Below are 26,037 nucleotides of genomic sequence, written 5' to 3' on the forward strand. Positions count from 1 at the left end.
GGGGGGGGGAAAATGGAAAAGGTCAGAAGAGACATTTGTTAAATGACATAGGCTTATAAATATTTTTTAAGCTGATCCAGATGAATCAGATGTAGCCAACTGCACAGTCGGAGAAAGATGGTCGATACACAGAGCCAGAGAAATCCCAAGAGGGTGTTCCTCTCTTCTGCAACTCCTGCACGACCCAGAGGCTCTTGGCTGTGAGGAGAGCCAACATGCCTACAGCAGGCACACACACCCCAACTCAGGAGACAAACATCAAAGGTCAGCGCTGGTTTGTGTTGTTACCATAATAGGGCAGAGGGAACTGTGTGTGATTTCTGAGCTTCCTTCAAACTCAGAAAGCTGTATGATCAAGTTCAAGTGTTGTGCGCTTTACCTGAAACTGAAAGGTAAGAAACCGTGTCTCCCATTTGTCTTTCTAGCTCCATGACACTCACCACAATCAAGAAGCTGTCGTAATTCTGCCAGGTTGCTGGAGCTCTGTGTTCTGTATAAAGTTGAACATTCCAGACCTAAGACACAAAACAGACTGAGCATGCAAAACACAGCTCTCTGGAGAACCTGTGGGCCCGCTGCCAGAACGACATTCCAGTTTCCAGCCCCTATCTATTCTAGATGTGTGTACCAAATATTCTTGGAAGTTAACTCCTACTATTAATCGTAGCTGGCATGTCAATACTTTTGGCGAAGTCGTCTGGCCACTAAGGAGCAAGTTAATTATATTTATTAAATTACGGAGAATTTAATAGTTTCCATACAGTAACTACATGTTAATATGGAGTCAGGAATCAGACCAAGGCTGTTTCCCCAGGACACGGCAACAAAGAGCTTATGTGTCTAGGACAAGTGGCAAGAAGTTTATTTAGTGAGTGCCCAACTGACAAATATAAATTGCGATACCCACGAAATAAGGACAAAACAAACTAACGGGTTCCCTCTACCAGCCAATTACCTTTCTTTTCAATGGCTTCCACGAGCTTCACAAGAAGGGGTGGAGCAATGTCAGGAGGGGCAAACTGCTCAGCAAGATCCGGCAGAGCCAAAGCTGTGAATGAACAGAATCCGACAATTACATTATGTTTAGTTGGGGGTAATCAGATGCCTTAGAGGACAATGAAGAACACTTAAACACAGAACAGTTTAGTTCCACCTGACACCAGCAAACTCGGGCCTGAGCAAGATGGCGCCCTGTGCTGAGCCCTGCACCTCAGAGGGCTCCTCTCTCTGGGCCTCTTCCAGCAGTCTCTTCCTGGAGTTTTGGGGGCCCAGAGGGCAGGCCTACTTCTCTCCTGGGACACACTCTGGAATACTCAGCTAGAATCTGGGAAGGCCCTGCCCAATTAGCCTCTCCAGGCCTCTTCCCCAGGTCCCTCCTCCCCAGGGCAGACCTCTCTGCCGGGGTGTGCTGCTGTGCCTGAGGTACATGGGCTGGGGCTGGGGGCTGGGTGGGTGTGACTCAGGGTAGGATGGAATTTGATTGTCCCAGAGCCCCCTCCGTGCACGGCAAAACCAGGCTGGGAGAGTGGTCAGCTCTCCCCAGATCACCACGCTCCGAGGCAGAACTTGAAACCCAGGAAATGGCCGCCGGGTCATGATGAAGCAGTAACTGTCCAGGCAGAAGGATGGACCGGATTTGACTCAACAGTTCATTACCATAATTTAGAACTTTAAAATATTTAGACACAGGGCACTTGCAGATGATCACTGGCCACATGACATTCCAATTAAGCCCCTGTGTGTGCACCCGCTACCAAAGCCTTGCTTTGCTATATTTTGGTCAGTTAGCATCTTAAAAAATGTGATGCTGTCACAAACGGTTTTTCCGCGCTTTATTTACGTATTTTACAAATCGTAGTGACACAAGAAGAAACTAACTGGATTAACACACAAATAATGGCCTTCAACATTACATTAATAACTGTATTCTCACTCCAAAGCTACAGAAAATCATTTTAAGTAAAAATATTCATCTCATAATATACCAGAAGAGGGAGCTAAACATATTCACCTTATTTTTCTCAAACTGCAAAATACACGTAAATGATAGTCTATGTAAAAATACTTAAAGGTGCAACCTTTCTATTAGCCTGCAACATGTAACTTTTTAGACACTTACGGTGCATCACTGTGCCCTCTTATCTAGGAATAAATCGTTTAAAACCCTTAAGAAAGATTAAATACTTATAATTTTGTTTCAGTGAGATTTTAGTGGTATGATTATTATAAGCCATTTATTATGTTAAGCAAATTTCTAATGAAGCCCATCTTTCTAATGCTAAGAATAATCTTAGAACAAGAAATTCACAACATGTAAGTCAGGTAAAAATTATATTCAATGCTGAACTCAGAGAGGGAAGTATAATTTATGTCATGTTACATACCCTAAACCCAGCAGTGCAGGAGCCTTTTAGACTGCCATATGCCCTGTGACAGACACATGCAATCTTTCTACTAAACTCTACTGGCCATTTAAGTACCCAGGATAAAAGGAGAGGAGCTAAACAATGGAAGAAAATCCCACAGCAGCACTGTCCAGTAGAACTTTCTGTGAAAGATGGAAATGTTCTATTAGCTGTGCTACCCAAAAAAGCAGTGACTAGCCAAGCAGTTACATGTGGCTAGTGAGCACTTAAAATGGAGCCACTGTAGCTGAAGAAACAAACAAACAAAAATTTAATTGATTTAAACTGAAACAGCTCTATGGGCTAGTGGCCACCCTATTAGAGAACTTGGCCCTATATGTCCTGAGCCAAGGGCATATATGTCAAGAGCAAATGAAAGACTCTTGAATTGGCTTTGTGCTACTAAGACACCACCATAAAGCCATCCCTGGGGACAGAGCTTCCGGGCATAGGGCTAAGTGACATCTGTACTCAGGGCACGAAAAGTCTATCACAACTTCTTAGGTGACTCTATCTTACTGCAACGTCGCTTAAACATGTTATGGACTTCACAAAGGCAGGAGAGACATGCCACTGACCCTCTAGGCAGTTAGTTACTAGGCACAGAGCTGAGTGGGAACTTCATCTCTCCTGTGTTCCCTACCTGAGCCTCTCCATCACGTGGAGAACCTGCTAAGAAGACAGATTCCCAGGTACGACCATAAACCCCCAGAATCAGAAAATCCAGGAATGAAGCTACTAATCTAGTTTGGATTACTACTAAATTTTAGGACATTCTACTATGATAAGCAAATTCATGTGAGCAATTCCTTAAAAAAAACCCAGCAATGAAATCCCCCAAATCTCTAAATGTTAAAATCTCAGTGTATCTGAGAGGCAAGAATACAAATGTCTTGAAAGGGTCATGTGGTCTTTTTCATCAAAAGCACTGTAAAATAAAAAAGGATATGCTGTAAAATGAAAAAGCATACCATTTCATCTTCTTTGATAAACTATAAACTACTTCCTTTTGCCTCAGAAAAACATCAGCTCGCAAAAACGCCGCCCCCATAAATGCCTCCTATGCTAAACCAAGTGATATATATCATCCCATCAGCATATGCAACAGAGAAAAACCTAAGGTTAGAAATGGTGGAGAGAACCATCAGCAAGAATTCACTGTAGCGTCTCTCCTTAGCCTTCTCAAACTTCTAGCTCTCACTAAGTAGCACACAGCCAAGATGCAAAAAGCTAAAGATTAACTAGTAAATACACAATCCCACATAGCCATGCAATAGTCGTCCGGCTCTGTCCCTGCCCTCATAAATTACTTAGGTCTTTTTTAATTTAAAAAAAAATTCTTTAAAGCTGGCACCTGAAAACGGAGTTACTTAATAAAGGTTTATCTCCCTCCAGAATCTTATCAACACAATCATTTCTGCAGGCAAATCTGAAAGTTAAATTAGCTGATAATTAAAGATTTCACCTAATTGCGATTCAAATATGCACCAGCAGTTGTTAGATTCCTGGGTTGGCAAATACTACATATAAAAGGGTTTCCATCTCTCTATTTGTTCACTCTGGCTTGAAGAAGAAGAAAAAAGGAAAGAAAGGAAAAACCTTCTTTCTTTAGTTCTTTCAAGGTTTCTTTGGCAAAAAAAAAAAGAAAGAAAAGAAAAAAAGGAAAAACCTTCTTTCTTTACTTCTTTCAAGGTTTCTTTGGCAAAAAAAAAAAGAAAGAAAAGAAAAGAAAAGAAAAGAAAGAAAAAAGAAAGCAAGAAAGAAAAGGTAGTTTGCCTTCAGTATCCTGAGCTACAAAATACCATATGTTTCACTCATAACCTGTTACTTCAAGTTTTTGAAAAGCACTGTGACAGCCATCGGGTACCTACAACAATCTGGGAACTTTTCTCAAAGAGCACATCACAATACAAAAAAAAAAAAAAACCAAAGCTAGATGTTCTATAGGGAGTATAGGTACTCTTCTTATGATGGAGGCTAGTGAATTTCCCACTGAATTTTTAATATTGATAAAAGCTGTATTACTCAAATGTCTGAATCACTGATTCAGCTGATTAAGGCTTTGCAATGGGAGTTTTAAAAGATAAATTTTATAAAGAGAGGTCTTACTTTTAACTAACAATTCAAGGATTTCCTATTCTCTTACAATATCTGTGATTCAATACATTTCCCCTTAAAAATATTTAAACATAGGGAATGTGTAGCCCTACCCAAGAAGCCTTTAAAGTGCACATTTTCTCCTATGGGTAAGGGGATCAATCAATATCACAAATCTAAAACGTATTCTAAGGCAAAATACTAATTATTTCAACAATCCTAAAATCAACGATTCCTCTAATATTATTAAGTACACAAGGTCACTATTTCCTTTTCCATTACATTCCATTTTAAGAAATTCTAACAGGAAACTACAATTGGTAGGCATTGTCAAATTTGGCAAGTTGTTCTTTGAAAGGTCCACAATAAAGCACCACATTATATACAACAAACTAAAACATAAAGGAAGTAAAAAAGAAAAAAAAATGCAATATATAGATCATATACGGTGACTATCAAACAAAACGCAAAATGACACAGCATGGTCCTCATGAAGTTTATATATACATTTTTATTAGGTTTCATCTTTCAGACAAATTTTTATAACTGAATTAGAAATGCTTTTTGGCTCTGAAAATTGCTGGAGCCCATGTGCTAAGTCTGAGCCAAATCTACTCTTAAGAATCTGGGTGAATTCAGATTCCCCTACCATTTTTTGGTCCAACACAAGTTTTTGACTTAGTGGAATCATTTTTCATCAAAAGAAATCAGTATTACTTAAGGAGAAAAGAAGACAAGAAGGAACAGCAAATGAGCCTATAAGTGGTGAAGCAAGACATATATTATTTCAGAAGAGGAATCAGTCCTCAACACCGATACGAATACCAATGAATTAGGTGTCCCCGATTACAGAAAGAATTTTTGGTGATACATCAGATGCTGCATTTTCCATTAGTTCTATTTTTCTACCTTAACCCTGGTGACAGCCATTCACATGGAACAGAAGGGAGCCTCCTCTCCAAACTCAGACCCTTCCCAAACCACTAACCCAGACAGGCCTGAACAGTCCTTGGGCACGAGTGGTGTGTGGGAGACAGTGGCATTCCTCACGTTAAATGGTGCCAACGCCGCTGCAAAGTGCAAGATGAAACCAGCACACAGCTGCACCTTTTGGAGGCAGTCTCCATAAAAAAAGATATTTCAGAGTCAGTGCCTGGCAGGGATGAATGGAAAGTTTAAGCTGAAATTCTGGGACTCCAGAGACCGCCCAAGCCAAGTATTTCATTACTTGATGGAAGTAGCTTGGAAGTACATGAAAAAGTGGCACTTACCTTTTAAAATGCCATATAAATACACAGAAAAGAAAGTATATATGCAAGGGGCGGATCAATATTAAATCAAGATGTGTGCTGATTAACTGTTGTTGAGTCAAAACTCTATTTCTGTCTGAAAGAACGTCTCTCATTATTTCTACTGAAAAATGTACATTCTGGTAGGCAAAAGTCTAACAAATACTTTTCTGGAATAAACTTTATAAGCACATTCATACTTTATATCCATGATGGTTAATATCCTGACATTTAAACGTCTTAAGCCCTATTGGCGAAACCACAACAAATGCTGGCTAAGACAGTACTGCTAAAAAACTAAAACAAAGCAAAAAAAAAAAAAATCAATATGGGTTCCTCAACTTTGGAACGCACCTGTTGAATCAGCAGTAGTACGATTATGAAAAGCACACGTTTAAAGCCAAAGAGACTTGGGGTCTAACACTGGCTTCACCACTTACTGAGTGTATTCTTGGGCATGTTAATTAACTTGAACCTCAGTTTTTTTCATCTGTAAAATGGGCATAATTATGAAAGTAATAAGGATTAAATGAGTAATATAAATAAACATTGTAGGTGCAGTGCCTACTATGTAGAAAGCACAAACTAATGGTTAGGCATTATTAATTTAGAATTATTTATGTAATTTTTTTCACTACTAAAAGATTTTTTATTGTAATGGCAAATTTTAACACTAGAAACTATTAACGGAAACAGAATTTTCAATACTTTTTTTAAGGTGGCAAACTAGAGTATTTTGATAGGGTAGACACTGCATTCTGCCTTTCAAAAGTCCTATGTAAAATATCACATTATTTTCAACATGTTGCACTTTTCCCCTATAAGGTCTCTTCTATTTGAGTTATACTTCAGTTTTCTGAATGTAAAGAAAAGTGAAGTTGGAATGATACTGGACTTGGGGAAAATAGGGACTTTTTTTGAGGAGGGAGGGGGAAAAAAAGGATGGACAAAGAAAAAAGGAAGAGAGAGTCAATGTGGAAATAAATCTTTAGCCATAACTACATTATTTTCAGAGATAACTAGTCAGGGGGAATTAAAAGACTTGTCAACAGATTTAAATAGGAAGTTTGCAAATCTTTTCAGATACCCTAAACTAACTAGTCTTTAATATCTTTATCTTCTCCCCCTGATCCCTTCTGCTCCACAGCTTAAAAACAAATGAAAGGGATCTGAGATCTCTGCCCATTTAGTTTTATTTCTACACCACAGCCTCGCATAGGAAACACAGCAGTTAAAGATCTTAGTAAACCTAAAAATACATTACAGTTTTGCTTTGGATGGCCTTAGCTAAATCCTCAGAGGTAAGAGATCACTGAAATGCAAGATTATACTTAATCTCTGATAGGCTAACCTAATGAAATATGATTGTTATCCCCTAGAGTCTTTTTTAAAGATTACAATTTATCGTGTAGAGCAAAAATTAAAATGATGGGCAGAATGTAAGTGAGGAAGAAAAGAACTCCTGTTTTCGCACCCCCAGAAAATAATTTATAATGGAGTCCCTGGGAGTTCTGGGACTAATGATTTATAAGAGAAGTTGGTCTTCTGGTCTGTTGGTGAAGAAAGATTTCACATGAAGTGTGACTGAAAAGCTCCAAAAGGGAAGGAAAGAAGAGAAAATCACACACCACACCACAATGGGTACCTGACCATTTGCTGAATCTTACTGAATATCAACTAGGAGCCATACTCCCACCAACACATGGCATTCATTTTTTTTATTCATAGCCATCCAAAGATGCAATGGTCCTTATTATCCCCACTCAAAAGGCAAGGAAGATGAGCCTTAAAGAAATTAAGTCATTTGGTCAAGGTCACAAAGCTTGTAAGCAGTGTCCTGAAGTTCAGCCTGTGCCTGTTTTTCTTCCCCAGAGTCTACAAGTCCCAGTCAAGGGAAGAAACCTGTAAGAAGTTACCCAGAATTTCCTGGGAGTCTCCTGAATTTAAAAGGGAACGGCGATCATGAATGGTGCTGCATAAAGCACAGATAAGTGATGCTCGATCTCACAAGCGAGGAGCCCCAATACTTGCTGGTGTGCTCAAGTAAACCTACCCTGGTAACACCAGTTTCGGCACTTCCCCAAAATGAGCTAGGTAGCACCTTCTCCCTCACTATAAAATATTTTCAAATGCAGGAAATTAACACCAGAAAGAGAAATCAATGAGAGTCCCTTCAGTGGCAAGAGGGAGGCAGGGGAGCTCCAGGGGAACCTCCAGAGGCACTCACTTCTCTCCAATTTGTGGCCGGTAACAGATTTCACAGTCAAACAGATAAATACAATGTTAAAAAAGCAGGGTCTTCCGATGTAACCTGAGAAGCCCCCATCTCTCCAGAATTAAAGATCCTCTGATCAGGAGAGCGGAGAAGTGAAAGAGAAACTGTAAAGATGGACATTACTGGTGAAATGAGAGAGCTGAAAGAAGCTTCTTGATCTAGGTTGGCCCCTCACTACATGCGCAGAAGCAGGCTGCTGGAGGGCCGAGGAGAAAGTACCACAGGAGGGAAGGGCTGCCACAGAGGCCAAGTCCTCTAGCTGGGTGGCACCAGCTTCGTCACAAAGCCTGGACCGAACTCAGAGGAAACAACCACCAGACCCCATTCTAATAACTACCAAGAGAGGTGGGCTTTTTCTCTGACATTTGAAAACATCCCAAAAAGCTGAAAGAACTGTACAGGAAGTGCCCATGTAGCCAGCCTCCTCCTAGGTTCTACAACCAACATTTAAGTAGATCTGTTTTATTACCTACCGATCCATCAATTCACCTTACTTTCTGTGAAGCATTTCAATGTAGGTGGCGGAAATCAGTTGGGGTGGGCTGAACTGCACAGTGCACCCTCTCCCCTCATCCACACGATAAAGCCTCAAATATCATTAAGATAGTATTTGAAGATGTGACTTTTGAGAACGAAGTTTAAATGAGGTCATGAGGGTGGGGCCACCATGATGGAATTAGGGTCCTTCTAAGACTCCAAAATGCTTCCTCTTTCTCTCCCTCCTTAGGAGAGAGTGGGAAGAGAGGCAATTATCTACAAGCCAGGAAACAATGCTCACTAGAACCCATCTGTGGTGGCCCCTGGACCTCGGAGGTTCAGCCACCTGGACTGAGATGAGCAAATAAATGTCTGCTGTTCAAGCCACTCAGTCTATGGTATTTTGTCATGGCGGCCCAAGCTGACAAAAACATCAATACACTGTACCCAAAGGAAGGAAAGAAACATTAGGTCTAGAAAGAAAAATCAGTGTAAAATACTAATTCCACAGGGATTTAGTAAATATCTTCTCTGTGTTGGAATATTCACAAGGCACAAGCTTCCTTAATTTTTACTGAGCATACTAAAAGCCCGATTCTGATCTGCATGGGCTTCAGGATTCTGCATATCCAACAAGCTCCCAGGTGAGGCCCGTGTTGCCGGCCCTCAGAACACACTCTGAGCAGCAAGGATGAGCCCACCAGTCCCAGAGAGAAAACCCAGATTGTGGTGGGAGAGAGAATCCCAACAGCTAACCTTCGTACTTGTTGCCAATGTGCCCTGGAATTCAAGGGCTGGTTTAACAACAGATCCCAGGAGCCCAGCATCTAAACACATGATGGCACATGACAGGACTGATTCAGAGGGTCTAGTTATCAAATCTAGTGAGAGCTGATTATCATACCTAATTAGACACCAAAAGAGAGAGATGAGCTGTAGAGGATCCACTGTTCTGTGCACTGCTACATGTGTAGGTCAGAACTTGACAAGGTGCCACAGTAAGTTCAGGCCAAGAACTAGTAAGTACCCAGTTCCCCTGACATCCACAAGAAAGCTTTTCCCAACTGGCCACATTCAAGTGGACTCAGTTGTTTAAATTTTGGTAGGAGGAGAGGAATAGGAAATATTCCTGCTACCACTACTATAAGCACTATGACTGCTACTACTTCTACTACTGATGGTTCTCATGTATTTAACACTTAGTTTTGGAAACTGTGCTCACTGCTTTGAGGGCTTCGTCTCATTTAATCTGTGCAACCTTGTAAAGGATTATAATTGTCCCCATTTTAAAGATGAGGAAACTGAGGCTAAGAAAAATTTAGCACTTTAGCCAAAGATGTGCCAGGAGGAAGTGGTAAAGGAGTGATTTTATAGAAGAGATTGACTTCAAAGCCAGCAGTAACCACTCCATGCATCTCAGGTGCCTTCTGAGTCAGACACACTGCAGGGCTCCATTCTGGGGCTTACAAAGCCCTGAGAAGAGAAGAAAGACAGAAGAGCACTTGTCAAGGGAAGACCACTACAGTGACAACCCTTAGTGACAAGAGGCAGCGTCTGTTCAGCTGGAGCTTGGGCTAGCGGGCCAGCATCTCGCCATCACCTCTGCTTTATCAGGATTGAATCCCTGCCAGTCCCCTCAGCCAGGCTAAATATTTTGAGGACAGCATTTATTAAATATTTTCTCATAAGTCTAAACTAAGCACATTCTTCCCCAAGGATGTAATGGGCTTTATTCAGCTAAATATAGTTGGCTAATGTATCACTTGCAGCAAGGTACAGATGGACGATAAAGAGCCCAGGAAATAATTTACAAATACACATACATTTGTCTCTGAGGGGGAGAAAAGGAAATGTATGAGCCATCCATAGGATTAGGAAGAAAAAGAAAATAAAGCAAAAAGAAACAAGGAGATGGAAAATACTGGACAGAAAATTCCTTACCAGCTACTGCAGAAAAATCGCATAAGAAAATGTCTATTTAGACAGATTTGTTCAATTTAAAATATTTTAAAAAACCACTGATACATAAAACTAACCTATCCATTTATAATAAAGCAACTGGTAACAATGTTAAGATAAAAGTAAACACAAGCCTCATGAGCAATTGGAATTTAAACAAAAATAAAGCAATATACTTCCACTGCCTCAAATGTGATTAATTCTGGGGGGCTAGTAAGTTCCCCTATTTCATAATATACTATGATCACTGGTGAAATGAGCAAGAGACTATTCACCTCTCAGCTATGGAAATTCATGGACTTTGATGAATTTCATGGAAATTCATGTTATTAAGGATAACAATGTTAGATGGGTCAATTGGGTAACAGGTGAACCACATCATTACATTTTGAAAAAAACCCAGGGCAATACATAGTCCTATATACTACAGAGACTTATTTTTGCCACAACCATCTACCTTGTTTCACAAACCGTGAGATACAGGAGGCCCTACAGACAGAACAGAAGCAGAATATAAAATACATATCAATTACAGAAAGAAATGGGACCTCTTTCTACAAAGATTCTCAGAAATAAGCTAAAAAAACCAAAAAAAACAAAAAAACAACCCCAAACATGTAGATGGGTAATATTTGAGGAGTGGGCCTATTTTATAATTGTTTAAAACAGGAGGAAAAAAAGGGGCCACATCAAATACACGAAGAGCCAAACACTCAAAGAAAAGGAGGGATGTTAAAAATTAAGCTAGCCCCAGATATGAAACTGTTCAATCAGTAATTTTAATGAACCCTTGAGGTTCTTGATGGAAACTAGACTGTAACAGTCTGTAGATTTCACACTGCTAAAACTTCCCAGGGACAGTGGGCATGGTAAGGAAAATGTGGGCTGCCTGTAACAGAAGTCACTGTGATGCTGTTAATGAAAAAGTGCCCCTGGCAGACCGCCGTCCCAGAGGGGCCAGCCATCACCGGCCACTGCAGGCTGTTCCTTTCTGCATTCTGGCCTCAGAGCCATCTCTGTCCTAATCTCCGTAACAACCTGTGCTCTGCTTCTCTGGGACACCACTTCTGTCTTCCATTGGAAGGGAAGCGATAGGGCCTGAACCATGGGAGGGAGTTTTGTACATTTTGTTCTATCAGATCAGGCCTCAGTAACTTTATGAATTATGATCTGTCAACTTCTTTTTCATCTGCTATAGAATATGCTTCTTAGAAAATGGGGCTATAAATAACACAACAGATGTTTTTTGCTGGCTTCAACAGGAGCTTGGGTAATTTTTTCACAAGGGGCTAGAAGTTAAGCGAATTAAGCCAAAAGGATGTACTAGGTTTCCCCCTGTTGGTCACTCTTTGCATTATGGTTTTTTTTTTTTTTTTTTAAGGTTTTATTTATTTCTGAGAGAGAGAGAGACAGCGTAAGCAGGGGAGGGTCAGAGAGAGAGGGAGACACAGAATCTGAAACAGGTTCCAGGCTCTGAGCTGTCAGCACAGAGCCCGATGCGGGGCTTGAACCCACGAACGGTGAGATCATGACCTGAGCTGAAGTCGGACGCTTAACCGACTGAGCCACCCAGGCGCCCCTGCATTATCCTTTTAAAGTCCCAGATTTGTTAGTCCATAAAATATTTTTGGGGCCATTTCATGTAACCTATGAAAGAAACCAGAAAGGGTATTCTAACATACTGCATCCTTTCTGTGACTACTTTTTTCTTAAAAAATGCTATTAGGTCCTACGCTGGCTTGTTACTTGATGACATCAAAACAGTTGAAACGCTACTGTGCAGGCAATGGGTGAAGACATGAGTTCTAGATGGCTCTGTCTATAACACGGTGGGAACTTGGAGGAAAACATTTAATACCTCTGGGCCTTCAGCTGCGTGTCAGTGAAGTAGTAAGGGTTAGCCGAAGAATTCTAAAACAACTTCTGGTTCTTAAATTCTGCAATTGGAGATAAAAGTCGAGGTAATCACTGGGCTAAAATAAAATCACTGAATTACATCTCAACATGAATTACTTTAACAATAACTCTATTCATGGGGCACCTGGGTGGCTCAGTCAGTTGAGTGTCCAACTTCAGCTCAGGTGGTGATCTTACAGTTTGTCAGTTCAATCCCCACATCGGACTTGTTACTGTCAGTCTGTCTGCGCAGAGCCCACAGCTGTTCGCCTCTCTCTGCTCCTCCTCTGCTTGCTCTCTCTCAAAAAATAAATAAATATTTAAAAAATAACAACTCTACTCACTTCAGCTGTTATGTTGTTGCATGGCTGGCAAAAACTCCAGGGGAAGGCTGGACTTCATGCAAAAAGTTACTTCAAATAAGGGGAGGGAAGGGAATAAATTAAATGAGTTAAGTTAAAAGAATGGAAAAATGTCAAAATTTAATTAGATTTCATCTGGCTACCTTAACCTGTAATTTCGGACACACGATGGGGGAAATTTTTTTGAAGCAGTCTCTTCGAGTGAGATACAAACTTTGACTTTGTCAGTGTGAACGAGTTCAAAAGAACTAAAACATTTCTTCCACTTCTTTGTATGTGGGTCTAACAGAAGACAACTTACTACGTGTTCTTAAATGCATTCCAAAGTGCAGACCACTACAAATCCAAGAATGCAGTTTCCCCTTGGTGTCTATGTAGCACAATTTGGGACAGGGATAGAGATTCAGAAATTCAGAGCAACATAAAAGTCAGGCCAAGGGAAGGAAAGAGGGAGAGAGGAGGGTGAACAGTTACTCGCCTAGATACCGCTCTAGTCACTTAGCTTATTTCCATGAGTCACGCTAACAGCCTTGTGAAGGACATCAGTCTCACTTCGTATGTGGGAAAGACTGAGAGGTTAGGTGACTGCAACAAGATCACTTGATCAGTGTCTGGCAGTGCAGACACCAACAACCCACGTCTGTCTGCACCTAGGGGCCATGCTCTTTCCATTTCAACCTCTGTCCTACGGAACTCCTTCTCCTGAGTTGCCGAATTAAGGTGCTTATAAATGCAGCCCCTTTTAACATTTTGGTATTTCTGACCAACACATGCTGGGCTCTTTGAGATAGGAGGGAGGGTCCATGCAAAAGGGGCTCATGATCTAGCCAGTCAGTGACTGCAAATGTCCATGATAAAACAGGTAAAGGGGTTAATCAGAAATAATGATATGGGAAACTGCTCTGTTCCCTAAAACCCAGATCTCTGTAAGTTTATTCCTTTCCTTCTGAGGGGATGCGGCATTCAGTCACTTGAAAATAATGTGCTCTCAAAAATGTAGTAGTAGGAAATAATCCCAAATCAGATAAGACTGGAAGTAACACACCAAGGGCTGCCCTTCACATTTGAGGCTCTCATTACCCATGTGCTAATAATGATGGCTAACACTGATGATGCACTTAATATGTGCCAGGTCCTGTGCTAAGTTCCTTTATGAAATTATCCCATTATGGGGCCAGTTCTACCATTACTTCCATTTTACAGAGGGGAACTGAGGCTCAGAGATGGTAAGTGATTTGTCCAGGCTCACAGAGCTCTGCCAGTCAGAGCCAAGACTTAAGTGACAGGGGTTATCTACTGGAGACATAAAGGTTGCTCCCTTCTAAGGAATCTTTATTTAGTTGCTTAGCGTCCTTTCAGTGAATTCCTTTAGGGCATATAGTTTCCTTAAAGACTACATCCTTTTTTGGTATAGCCAAGCGCACTACCCTGGAAACTCGGACTGCTAAGAGTCAGACAACAAAGATAGAAGATGACTTCTCTAGGTAAAGAACAGATGTGGAAAGGAGAGAGCTCAAGACGAGCCATTTGGGCTCCTTGATTGGCCCCATTTCTGTCTTTACCATATTCTTCCAACTCTAGAACATTCTACAAGATGTTGATCATATCTGATCTACACCTACTAAATGAGGGCAGAACTTATCAGGCATAGGGACAACCAACCTTCTCAACCCTTGAAAACCACAGGGTGATACCAACCATTTCCATGGTCCTGTGCTCTATCAGACAATTGTTCATTTTGAAAGAAAAGATACAAATATTCATGAAAGGAAGCCCAAAAGAATTTATGGGAACAGTCACCAAGTACCGTTTATCAGAAATTCAGAGAAAGAATGACTTTTAGAACTCTGTGATGATGGGGCCCAAATATAAGACATATCTGTAATTTAAAGTTTTCCAGTAGCCACATTACTGGTAAAAAATAAACGAGAGAAAATGCAATCTTTTATTTAGCTCTGCTTATTCAAACTATTATCATTTCAACATACAATCAATATAAAGGTTAGTAATGAGGTATTTTGCATTCTTTACTTCTTCTTTTACACTCCTTGCACATTTCAGTTCAGACTAGCCGCATTTCAATAGCTCAGTGTGACTGTGGCATGTGACTAGTGGATGTGTACTGGGCAGCACCGCTCTAGAAGACAGAGTCTTCAGTATTCCTCAGTGTGTGGCAGTCTGCTGACCACAGCTGACAAAAGGTTCCATTATCGGGGAAAGGCTGCCCCAGTCCAGCTATTAAGTGAGACAATCTAAGGTCTGCTTAGGTTCACATCTTGACAGTATGATCCTCAATAATTTCATTTGTAAGATGAGTGATCATTAACATGTCCAGTATTAGCTACCGGACAAATGAAAGTGAAATGGGTGGAGGGGTAGAAATGAGTATTGAGTACTAGAGGCAGAAGGAGGTGCTCGGTCTATTTTTAAAGTGCAGCATCTTCAAATTCAAGGTCTTGAGTACACCCATCTTCCTGAAACACGCAATTTAATGAATCCATTCTTACAAAAACTTGGAAACTATCCCTTGACTGTGTTGGTAACCATATAAAGTGCATTCCGGGCTTCAAATTCTTGCTTCAAAGGCAGCGTGACATGGGGCTGTGGACAAGGTAGGAGCAAGGTAAGTGACATCCTGTTCCGTCTGTCAAATACTGTTTCTCTTGCAACANGTGGGTGGAGGGGTAGAAATGAGTATTGAGTACTAGAGGCAGAGGCAGAGGCAGAAGGAGGTGCTCGGTCTATTTTTAAAGTGCAGCATCTTCAAATTCAAGGTCTTGAGTACACCCATCTTCCTGAAACACGCAATTTAATGAATCCATTCTTACAAAAACTTGGAAACTATCCCTTGACTGTGTTGGTAACCATATAAAGTGCATTCCGGGCTTCAAATTCTTGCTTCAAAGGCAGCGTGACATGGGGCTGTGGACAAGGTAGGAGCAAGGTAAGTGACATCCTGTTCCGTCTGTCAAATACTGTTTCTCTTGCAACAGGTGCCTGTGCTACTTGCTCCCAGTCCTAAAACTTGACTCTTTCCAAATTAATGGAGTGTGAAGCTTAAACCCAGCTCCTAACTGATGCTTCTATGGAAGAAAAAAAAAAAAAGAGTTTCACAGCTCAAATATCTGCTTCCATTTTGGACCCCAGAAGAGAAACTCTTTCTTTAAAAAGTCAAAGCCGCTATTGTTCTCCCCAAATGTAAAATGTTTTATAAGTGGTAGAAGCGGGAAGCAGTTGCCAGCTCTGATTATGTGATAACATTATAAAAAATGCAAAGGTAACTGAATCAAATATCATTATTCAGGAAAGGCAACAAGAACGTAGATTTACAGCGTGCTCCTCAGACCTCGGGACTTTAGGCCTGAGTCTGAAGGCAGTGGGGGTCACCACACCTGAATTTCAAAGGAGATGTTTACAAGAGTCTGCCCTTATCAGACACTTGACATTTTGACAGAGTTTATCAAGTTAACATGGCTTCTGAGGTGTCAATTTTAATGGTTTTAGCACTTGACTATGCAGGTCAAACCTTGGTATAATGTGCTACTTGATGATGATACCACGGGAAATTGGGTCTCAGGAGGAAGTACGTGGTCTGTAACAGTATGTCCACATCACCTACACTAAGCAGCTAAAAAAAGATTAAGTTTAGATATAAACCAGTGTTTAAACAGGGGGGCTCCAGATCGCCAACAGAATGTAAGCTTTGGAAAGTCACTCATGGAATTTATCCCACACCCACTGTACCAGCACACAGAGGATGTGATCAATGAATAGATCCATGAATGCACGGATAAAGGAGTCCATTACTCCCAAAATGTTCAAGAATTCTTGGTCCAAGAGAACAATCTGAGGATGAAACTTATGATAGACTATGACCCATGTGAGATTCTTAATTAGCTGAGTTTAGCTAACATAAATAAAAGAATAGGAGCGCCTGTTGGCTCAGTCAGCTAAGCATCTGACTCTGGCTCAGGTCATGATCTCATGGTTGGTGGGTTCGAACCCTCCACTGGGCTCCATACTGGCAGCATAGAGCCTGCTTGGGATTTTTCCCCCTGTCTCTCTGCCTCTCTCCCCCACTGTCTCTCTCTCTCAAAATAAATAAACTTAAAAAAAGTTTAATGAAAGAACAATCATTTTAGAAGTAGTGTGACCTGTGTTCGAATGTTATCTGTTTCTTTGCCCTCAGTGTTGTCTCAAGAGCAGACATCTAGGGCACAGATGCTCATTACTGCACTCTGTGCTTGGCTGAGTGCCTGACACAGGCAAGTTTTTTCATGAAGGTTGGTTGGGACTCCTCTAAGTAGAATCTTTCTGGACCTTAGTTTTCTTGGACATAAGCAGTATGGACTGGGTTATCATTTCTAAGATCCTTTCCAGTACTCTATGAATATTATGAATTGAACTTGCTGTCTGAAAACAATTGAGCAACTGCATTATGTGTTTCTGCTAACAATAATGAATACAAGCCCTTAAAAAATGTATTATCAAGATTTTAATGCCCAGAAGTGGTAACCCTTTCCTTACCCAGTACTTGAATATGGTATACGAAAAATTCAGGGATTACTGATGAACAAAAAAATATTAGGGGGTTGGAAAAATCAAAAACCAAAACCCCAAATAAAAGACCACGTACACTGGATGTCTGAAAACGTTAATTAATCTGTTCCACAAGAACTGTTTAACAGAGGAAAAAGAACACCAATTTGCAGGACACATGAAAAATTATTAGGAGAACAGAATCATTTCAAGTGTAGTACACATCTTTTCCTCATCCTGATGACTATAATATGACTCCCTGTGGAGACTTTCAACAGACAGAAAGCCAAAGGCATAAAGGACCACTGGAGAATCACCAAAGGTTAGCCCTGTGTTAATGAGGGTCACTCCTTCATGCCTTTTAGCAGGCTTTTTGGTAGGCTGGATGGGGGGATGAAATTTGTGGGTAGAGGGAATTCTGTGGTTCCTCCTAACAAACAGGCAGCTTCTATCATCCAGCTGCCATATTTCATTGAGTTAAAAATTCTTTTATACTTGCTTGCATAATTCAAAATGCTAAAGTGGGAAAATAACCAGAAGTAAAGATAAGTGACTGGGTAATGAAGCTCTCACTTCTGGGTCTCCCACCTCAGACTGTGGCCCAAGCAGCATCCTACATCCCTCAGGGAATACCTCACAGCAGTGAGCAAAGAGTCCCCCATAAAACACACTGTCTGTCGCTCCCTCTTGCAGCCATGCCCTGAGGAGGAGGCCCTCTACCACAGACACGTACAAGGGGTATCTTGACCCTGGCTTGGTGGATCACCATGCTACAAGTGGCTGGGTGAATGCACCAACCTCCTTCAACAGAGCCAGACTTAGGGTAAAGTGAAAAACAGGAGCCTTATCCCTTCCTGAACTTTTTCCCAATTGGGCAATACTCTTTCTCTATTATCTCGCTCCCTTGCTAATCCTCCTCCCTGATCCGTGAGATTGCTCGGTGCCTCATGGCCTCTCTGATCTCCCCCAGGCTCAGAAACCAGCCTCTTAGAGAAGGGTTTGCTCAATGATCACAGTGAAATGGGAATGACATTCCAGAGGTATATGGTTGATTTTAATAGGGTCTCTAGCCACATTCTTCTAATTGTAGAATTCCAGGTATAATCTTTTCTGAAGACATACACCCATATGCACTGTTCCTTAGTATTGTGCTCTGAGTCATTAGAATAGGTCTCACTAAGTTCATTAAAATGCCACATGTGGTCAGTGGCAGATTTTGCAAAGCTGAGACCAGATGATCATTTAGGACACCAACAATACTCACTGTGCTTCAACAACGATCAACTTCTCACCACCACAATAAAAGTGAGAAATGTTGAAGTAATACCTGAAATGTCTGTAGCACTTAAAAGATAACAAAATGCTTTCATGCCTTTTTTTTTTTTTTTTCCCTGACCTTCAAAATAGAGGGGGAGTTAAAGAGAAAAGCAGAGGTGGTGGCCAAGGTAGAGAATGACACAGGTTAACAAATAAGTTTCGGCTGTTTTCATTAAAGAACAGGAAAACATCTAGTTGGGGTCATCAAACTTGTTTTGAACAATATCTTATTTTGAAGAAGCAGATACCTGACTTTAAAGATTTCTGTGAACACGCCCTTATGAATTCTGTGTCCGCCTCCCTACTCCTCATTTGCAACCAGGTGCTTCAGTAAAAAAGAATAAAAACCACACCAGAAAGGCACTCGGTTATCACGCCTGCAAAGCCCATGTCTTTGTGGTTTTTAAAGATGTTATCAGCATTTTAATGTGACATGACTTGCAGAATGAAGTCCCAAACAATCACCACTTCTCGGGAATTGTGCAAAGCATAAACAATGAAACAATGTTCCAAACGACATAAGAACACTTATGAATGTGCACATTACAATCCATTACAAGAGCAATGAATGACAAGAGATACTGATTCCAGAGAGGGAGTTGCTGTTTTACACTGACAGCCAGTGGGTTTCACTTCTGCCCTCTGATCCCCTAAGAAGAGCAGTGAGCTGGGATCTTAAAAGCATATTACAAAAGTAGTGAAGCCACCAATCAAAATAAAGATACGGTTCACTGCAGACAAGCTTCCGTGTTTTCCCCAACCCCACTGTCTTCGTAAAATTACTAACCCATTTCCCCCCAAGGACTATTTTACAGAGCACGGCTTCCAATTAACGCTTGGTCCATAAGGCTCATGAAGAAGCAGCTAACAAGTGACATTTGTCTACCAGCCCCTTGCTGAAGTAGATGATGTGGCTGAATGAGAGGTTGACCCACATAAAGATGCTATTCGCATACAGGTTGGTCAAGAATGAATGCTGCCAAAGACCCCAGGGAAGCCCTGAATTCACCATTTGTTCCCATACAACACTAACTTCCCTTTATCGGCAAGAGGGGGTTATTTCTTCCACATCCATGGCATTGAAAAATCTTTATCTGACAAAAATTTCGCAAGGACTAAAAAAGTGAGTACTTTGCAAATGAGGGGATGAAATAATTCTCCTTAGGTAACTTTAGAAAATTAGATGCTGTTAAATTGGATCTCAAAAGATCTCAGAAGTTAAGCTCTGGGAAGCTTCTGGAGCAACCCAGTGACTAATGCTGCGGGCCCATCCAGAGTTATTTCCCCTGAAAGATTTCTCTCCCCAGCAAGTACAGCCTCAATGTGGCATCAGGTCTATTCACGGTACAAACGGTGGCCTGATCCGTGTCAACTAGGGACAAAGGCAAGACAAGGATTTTGAGGCTGCCCAATGAAAAATTTAGGAATAAGACTCTAGAACGTCAGAAAATCTTGATTTAACTTACAATACTACTTATTTTGCCTCAATGGGGGGTGAAAAAGGGAAAGGGAAGACTATGCTCATGCAATCTACTTCCCTGTATTATATAAAGTTTTAAGACCTAAAAGAAACGTAATTATGGGTACGAACAATAGCTAAGCACTTCCAAGGGGGACTTCTCTTCAATCACACTGAAATTATCAAAAGTAAGTTGCCAACGGTGACTAACGAAAACACTCATCATCAGTCCATTTGGGCCAGTTCCAGAAAAAGGGACTTGGCTTGACCGTACAAGACAATAAAACATCTACACAGTCCATGTTTAGATTTGGCACACAGAATCGTTCTTTGGTCCCCGACAAATTTCTCCTGGTCTTTCTATCTGCTAACAGTGCCAGAAGAATAGAGTTCACAGAGCTACCATCTGAAGTTTGCTCACGCATGGACTGTGCAACTGATCTGTAGAATACTCAAGCGTGCAGGCTCACATTATGATCAAATGGCAAACGTTTAAAAATGACTCAAGAATCTGGAAAGGTTATAAAAATACCAAAAAAAGAAAGAAAGAAAGAAAAGGAAAGGGATTCATGGGAAGATAAAATGTAGATATTTAATAGCTCCTGGAATGGATACAGATGGGTTTATAGTTCATTGTTTTCAGTAATTCCTCTGACTAAATAAACTTTCCACCTGCTTAGTCAAGTGCTGAGAGAATAGGACTACACTGATGTATGTAAGAAGCATGCATTTCATTGACCATAAACGACTCAAATAAGGCAAATGTGTGCAGCTGGAACTAACTTGCATCACATTTCACCAAGCTCCCGTCTCCCGGTAGATATATGCAAACACCTCTCTAAGTCCCAGCTGTCTTTGGTTAATAGCTGATGTGGAGAGCATCTTGCCTAACTTTCCAGACTATCGTTTTACGAAAAAGAGGATTCTGAACCTTTTTTTAAAATAAGGGCTAGATCCATTTATTTTCAAGTCAAACATATGACCCAAAGATAAATTTAAGTTTAGCTCTTTAAAAAAAAAAAAAAGAGTAATATTTCACATTGAATGTGCTCCTGAGGCCAGAGGAAATGTTCTTTCCTTTCCTAAAGTTTCTAGCCAAGTTCTAACAAACCCAGTTTCTTCCCAAGAATATTTATTTTCTATTTCTCCGAGTCTACTGCAAAAGGGCTGGAAACTTTCACAAGACAGAATCATTCCATTTGCTAGCTGGCTCTTTCTCCGAGTTCAGCTTCAATCCTATGGGACACGTAACTCTTCATCTGAAATGTAGGGTAAGTGTCAAGAAACATACTTGGAAACTGGGAAACCACAGTTCAAAGCATAAACACAAAGACAGAAGTGAAGACCCACCTTAAATTAAAACTCTAGCAAGCAGAAATACCACTAACCATTAATTCTCTGGTCAAAAGATAAACATTCAAGGAAGAAGTATGCATCTTATTACTAATGGGGGGGGCAGTGATGCAGATTAATAATTAGTATTGTTTGGAAGCAGAGACAAGGTAAATAAACTTAAGTATGTCTTACTCAAGCCTCAGACATAGAGCTCATTTCTCTCATCAAATACTGTGTCAGGCAGTATATGCGGGGTAAAAAAACAAAATTGTGAGCAACAAAAAGGAGGAGAAGGCAGAAGCAGGCAGACATCACAGCTACTGTGCTGTGCAGGCTGCTGCCACTGGGTGGCAGCGGGGTGTCACACAGGTAAGTTGCTAAGTGTTGGGAAGGGTCATTTCAACTCCAACTCCAGGTTCTGAACCTGTAACTCAAGAGCCTCCAGAAAGAAAAAGTAGCTCCTCTCCACAAACAAGGGTGGGGACTTCTGGCTTAGGGGTCTGCAACCTCTCATTCTGATCATCACCGAGTGCCTTGAAAAACACAAATTTACTATCAGAGTAGAGACCTAGGGACTGAAATAAAATTCAATTCTAATATTCAAAATAACTTCTAGGATTTTGAAATTCAGAGAACACACACACACTCCACACACACATACACCCTCCAGTTTACTATTGAAACATTATCATCCCAAGCCTAGGGCAGCAAATTGAAACCACATTTTATTCTTTTTCTTGTTAACTTGATGGCTTCACCACACTTTTAAAGGCTGCACACTCTCCTCCCTCTACCTTGGCATTTGATCCTTTTTTTTTCTTTTTGGTGAAATCAGTAATCTCACCAGTGACAAGCTTTGCTTTCAGTAAGTCTGTCTGCCAACTTAAACAGCATCTCCTAAGGCAACTGCAACAGGATAATGAAAGACACATGTAGGTGCTTGCCCATCAATAGACACAAACTCCCCAAGTCGGCCTGAAATTGGGCCTGTAATTCTGCTGAACGTTGGGTTCAGGACAGCTGTCAAGAGTGGTCTAGGATGGTCTGGGTCTTAGTCCCAACAGCAGTTGAGAGATGCAAGCGGCTAACCTTTCTCATCTGTGCCCAACTCACCGTGAGGCAGGTCCCAGCTCTTTGGTTCAATGGGGGAGATGTGAAGGATTGCTCAACACTTGGCAAATGGCAAGGTCTCAAGACATCAAACTGCGAATTCTGCCTCATTCCTGCTAGTTGAACTGGAGGCAGTGCTTTCCAAGCCCAAACTCATGATCCAACCAGAACATCTCCAAGGTCAGCCATTCCTCTGCACACAGCCAAGGCTCCACTAGCTCCCAAGCAGGGTGGGGCCTGCAGATCTGATCCGATCTGAGTCCTTCTGAGTCCTTCCACTGGATGACACCCAGTTCACTCCTTTTTCCTTTTTTCCTTTCTCCCTCTCTGTGCTGTCAACTGGGGACTTTCCTCTATAGATACTGACAGATTCTATGAAAAAACCTACAAAGTCTGAAGAATGGACTAACAAAAAGCCTGGAAGATCTGAAAGAAAGACAGGAGCTTCAGGTCTAGTTCACAAGAAAAGCTTCCTATCTTCTGCAGCCAGGTCCACCATCAGGAATCGCTGGCTGATTACTCCAGGCCTACGGGACCCCCCACCTTTCTGTACACCCCAACCCCAACCTGGAGACTGACTTAAGCCCCTTTTTATGCAATTCCTCTGAGTGTCCGTCAATGGCTCACAAATGTCCAGCCCCCTTACGTCTACTCAACAAGTAAAAACCTAGAGGGCCACTGGGCCTCACAGAGACGTGCTCATTATTCAAATTATTACTTTTTTTTTTTTAAACCTAACAGTAGACTGAGAAACCGACTCAGCAACCGTTGACATCTTTCATCTTCTAAACCAAGAATCTCTGAGTCATCTTACGCACAGCATGGCAATCAGAGATGTGCTGCAAAGGTTCTATGAAAAATACATTTCCCCTATACGTTAAATAGCTATTTTAAAATCAAATATATAATCCAGGAATTTTAACTTCCACAATGACAAAGGCAACGTTGGACAACAGAACCACTGTATTACCTACTTTTAAGAAGCTCCTTGGCAAAAGAATAATAAAATTAAAAAAAAGGTAAATCCTACGGTAGTTTAAATGGAATCCTTATCTAAAAGCAATAGCAGTAACTCATGGCATGTGGATAGGTTTTGCAGATAAATCTGTAATAGCTAAGAGTTGATTATTGTGTCAGGAAATTAATCATTTCCCTCACTTCCCTTCTCCCCTGGGGAGTCCCAAGGCAACAGGCTGTTGGAGCACCAGGTTAATTTTAGTAATATGCATATAAGGTAATCACATATACTTTCTTGATTTAAAAGGGACTTTTAAGATATGAATTAGGTTTCCTTTAGCTCAGTGGCTCTGGTAAGCACATTTTGAAAATAAGTGATTAACTTCCAAAACTCTAACGGGGTCCATTCAAACTCTCAGAGCAGCACAGAAGTTTGGGAATATGTAAGAGCTAACAAAACTTTCCTAGCATGGCTAAATATCAACACAGGAAGCCTCCAAGTTATATAGGGATTATGTTTCCAAAGCTCACAGCTGAGGTGGTTGTGCAAAACCCAGAACACGGGAACATGATAAAGGGTGGCCAGGTGCCCAGATCTGACCACTCAAATTATTTTGGATAACTCACTGGTGATGAATACAAATGGGCTTATATCAGTGACATTATGGGTAACAAAAATTTTAGTATATAAATATGGAAACTTAAGGCACTTATGATAATTTCTATATCTAAGTATGTCAATCCACCTCTCTTTGCAAATGATGTCAGAGGCAAGGGTGCAGGTGGGAATTACAAGGGCTATGAGGAAGGGAACAGAGGGGGTCTGGCAATGCCAGAGAGCAAGAAGGGGCGGGGGTGGGTGGGGCTCCACTCGGCTTCCTATCCTCTGCTGGGGCCTATCACTGAGATCCCAGACCTGTGGGAGGTACCCACTTCCCTCCCCCTGCTCCGATAATCTGAGGAGGGGGCAATGCAGCCCTAGCAACCTGAGAAACGGCAGTGATGCCAAGTGGGTGGTAAGGGTGAAGGAAGGTGCCTTGTCCTGTTCCTAAGGTACACTGTTGCTCACACAGCTGCCACGGCACTCAGCTCACACGCTCTGCTTCCCTCCACCAGGGTTTGAACTTCACAGGTAGCAGTGAATATATCCTACTTATTATGGCAACCCCAGCATCCAGCCCAGTACATGGCATACAGTAAGAATGTAATAAATGAGTGTGAATAGGGATGCCCAAGGAATCGCCTCCAGATCTCTTAGGGAAGCAAGTTAAGGATACTGGCATGACATGGGTATTCACCCATGTATTGACTCACCAAGTAGTCTATTGACTGTCTTCCACGTGGAAAGTTCAAACAGTGGCCCGACTGAGAAAACATGTGTCTTAACTTCTTTCCCTAGGAGTTCCCATTCACAGAGTGTTTGAAATGCGTGGTACGTGACATCTATAAACACCTATTAAAATGTAGCTTTACAGGAGGTTAAATCATTATTGTGCTAGCCCAGCAACAGGAGCTACACAGGGCAGCAGTATTCCCAGAATGGCCTGTTGAACTAACCAATGTCATTTGGGAGAAAACAAAACGAAACAAAAAAACCCACAATAGTTTAGTTACAAAATCCAAATGCCCAGTACAATATTCTGAAGTGCTAGGACACATAATCTGTCTGGGCAGTATTTAAAAGGCCCAGTGTATCCGCTTTTAGGGAAACACACTATAAAAAGACCAAGGAGAGATACACAATACACAGTTGATGGATGAAAGAGCAGAATTTAAAAGGGGAGAACAGTTGGATAGTTGAAAAAAGGAGAAACTGAAGAGAGATCAAAGTTTCACATGCACCTAATTCTACTCTTCTTTAATATTACGGATAAAACCAACCAGAACAGGAAAATGACTCTGAATCTTAAAAAGTGAGTAAGCATATATTCCTTTTCCTAAGGAAGGGACAAAAATAGAAGAGAAAGAAGGTATCATTACTGGTAAATGGGCAGGTCTTTACAGAAGGAAATTACACAGACTGATTATAACAATGCACTTCAACTTTCCTACATAAAATGCTCATGACTTAAACTCCTTGACAATGTTCACAAATATCTCTTTTCTCCTCTATCCCAACTCCAAATTACACAGCAGCACCAGGTACAAGCCTCCTGCAGACATTTACAGGAATCTGTTGGGAAAATATAAATATATTGTACTTTCTTCAGAAAACAGTTCTTGATTTATTATGGATTCGCTCCAACCACTCTTCTGTTTGGTTTTTGCTTTTATTGTGCCTACTCATTTAAATTCACCAATATGTTGCTTTATAACAGTTTATGTATTTTTTTCACACATATATAGGTGTACTATATAAAAATTAAAGCAAATAACATATGGTTCTCCCCACTTTCCTTGTACTACCTCTTTCTTTAGCTGATTGAGTACTAAGTTCTCAGGGTGAAGTCAGGGGAGGGTTACCACACAATTAATGTGCTGAATACATAATCCCACCAAAGGGTATTAAATAATTATTAGGGAAGTACCTAACATCAAACGGCTTAAAATTCCAAATGTG

At 41.1% G+C, this 26,037-nt stretch overlaps 1 protein-coding gene across 1 annotated transcript in view; it reads right to left on the bottom strand.

Annotated features, from left to right (window-relative positions):
- PIK3R1 (phosphoinositide-3-kinase regulatory subunit 1) overlaps positions 1-26,037 on the bottom strand; it is a 72,519-nt gene that overhangs the window by 25,086 nt on the left and 21,396 nt on the right. Inside the window, exons 2-3 of the mRNA XM_077773522.1 lie at positions 956-1,048; positions 441-515 (exon numbers count right to left, since the gene is read on the bottom strand). Of these exons, the coding sequence (XP_077629648.1) occupies positions 441-515; positions 956-1,048 (168 nt within the window). The remainder of the gene's footprint in view (positions 1-440; positions 516-955; positions 1,049-26,037) is intronic.

The sequence above is a fragment of the Crocuta crocuta genome, unplaced genomic scaffold, assembly GCF_008692635.1.
Source record: "Crocuta crocuta isolate KB4526 unplaced genomic scaffold, BGI_CrCroc_1.0 scaffold383, whole genome shotgun sequence".
NCBI classification, from domain to species: domain Eukaryota; kingdom Metazoa; phylum Chordata; class Mammalia; order Carnivora; family Hyaenidae; genus Crocuta; species Crocuta crocuta.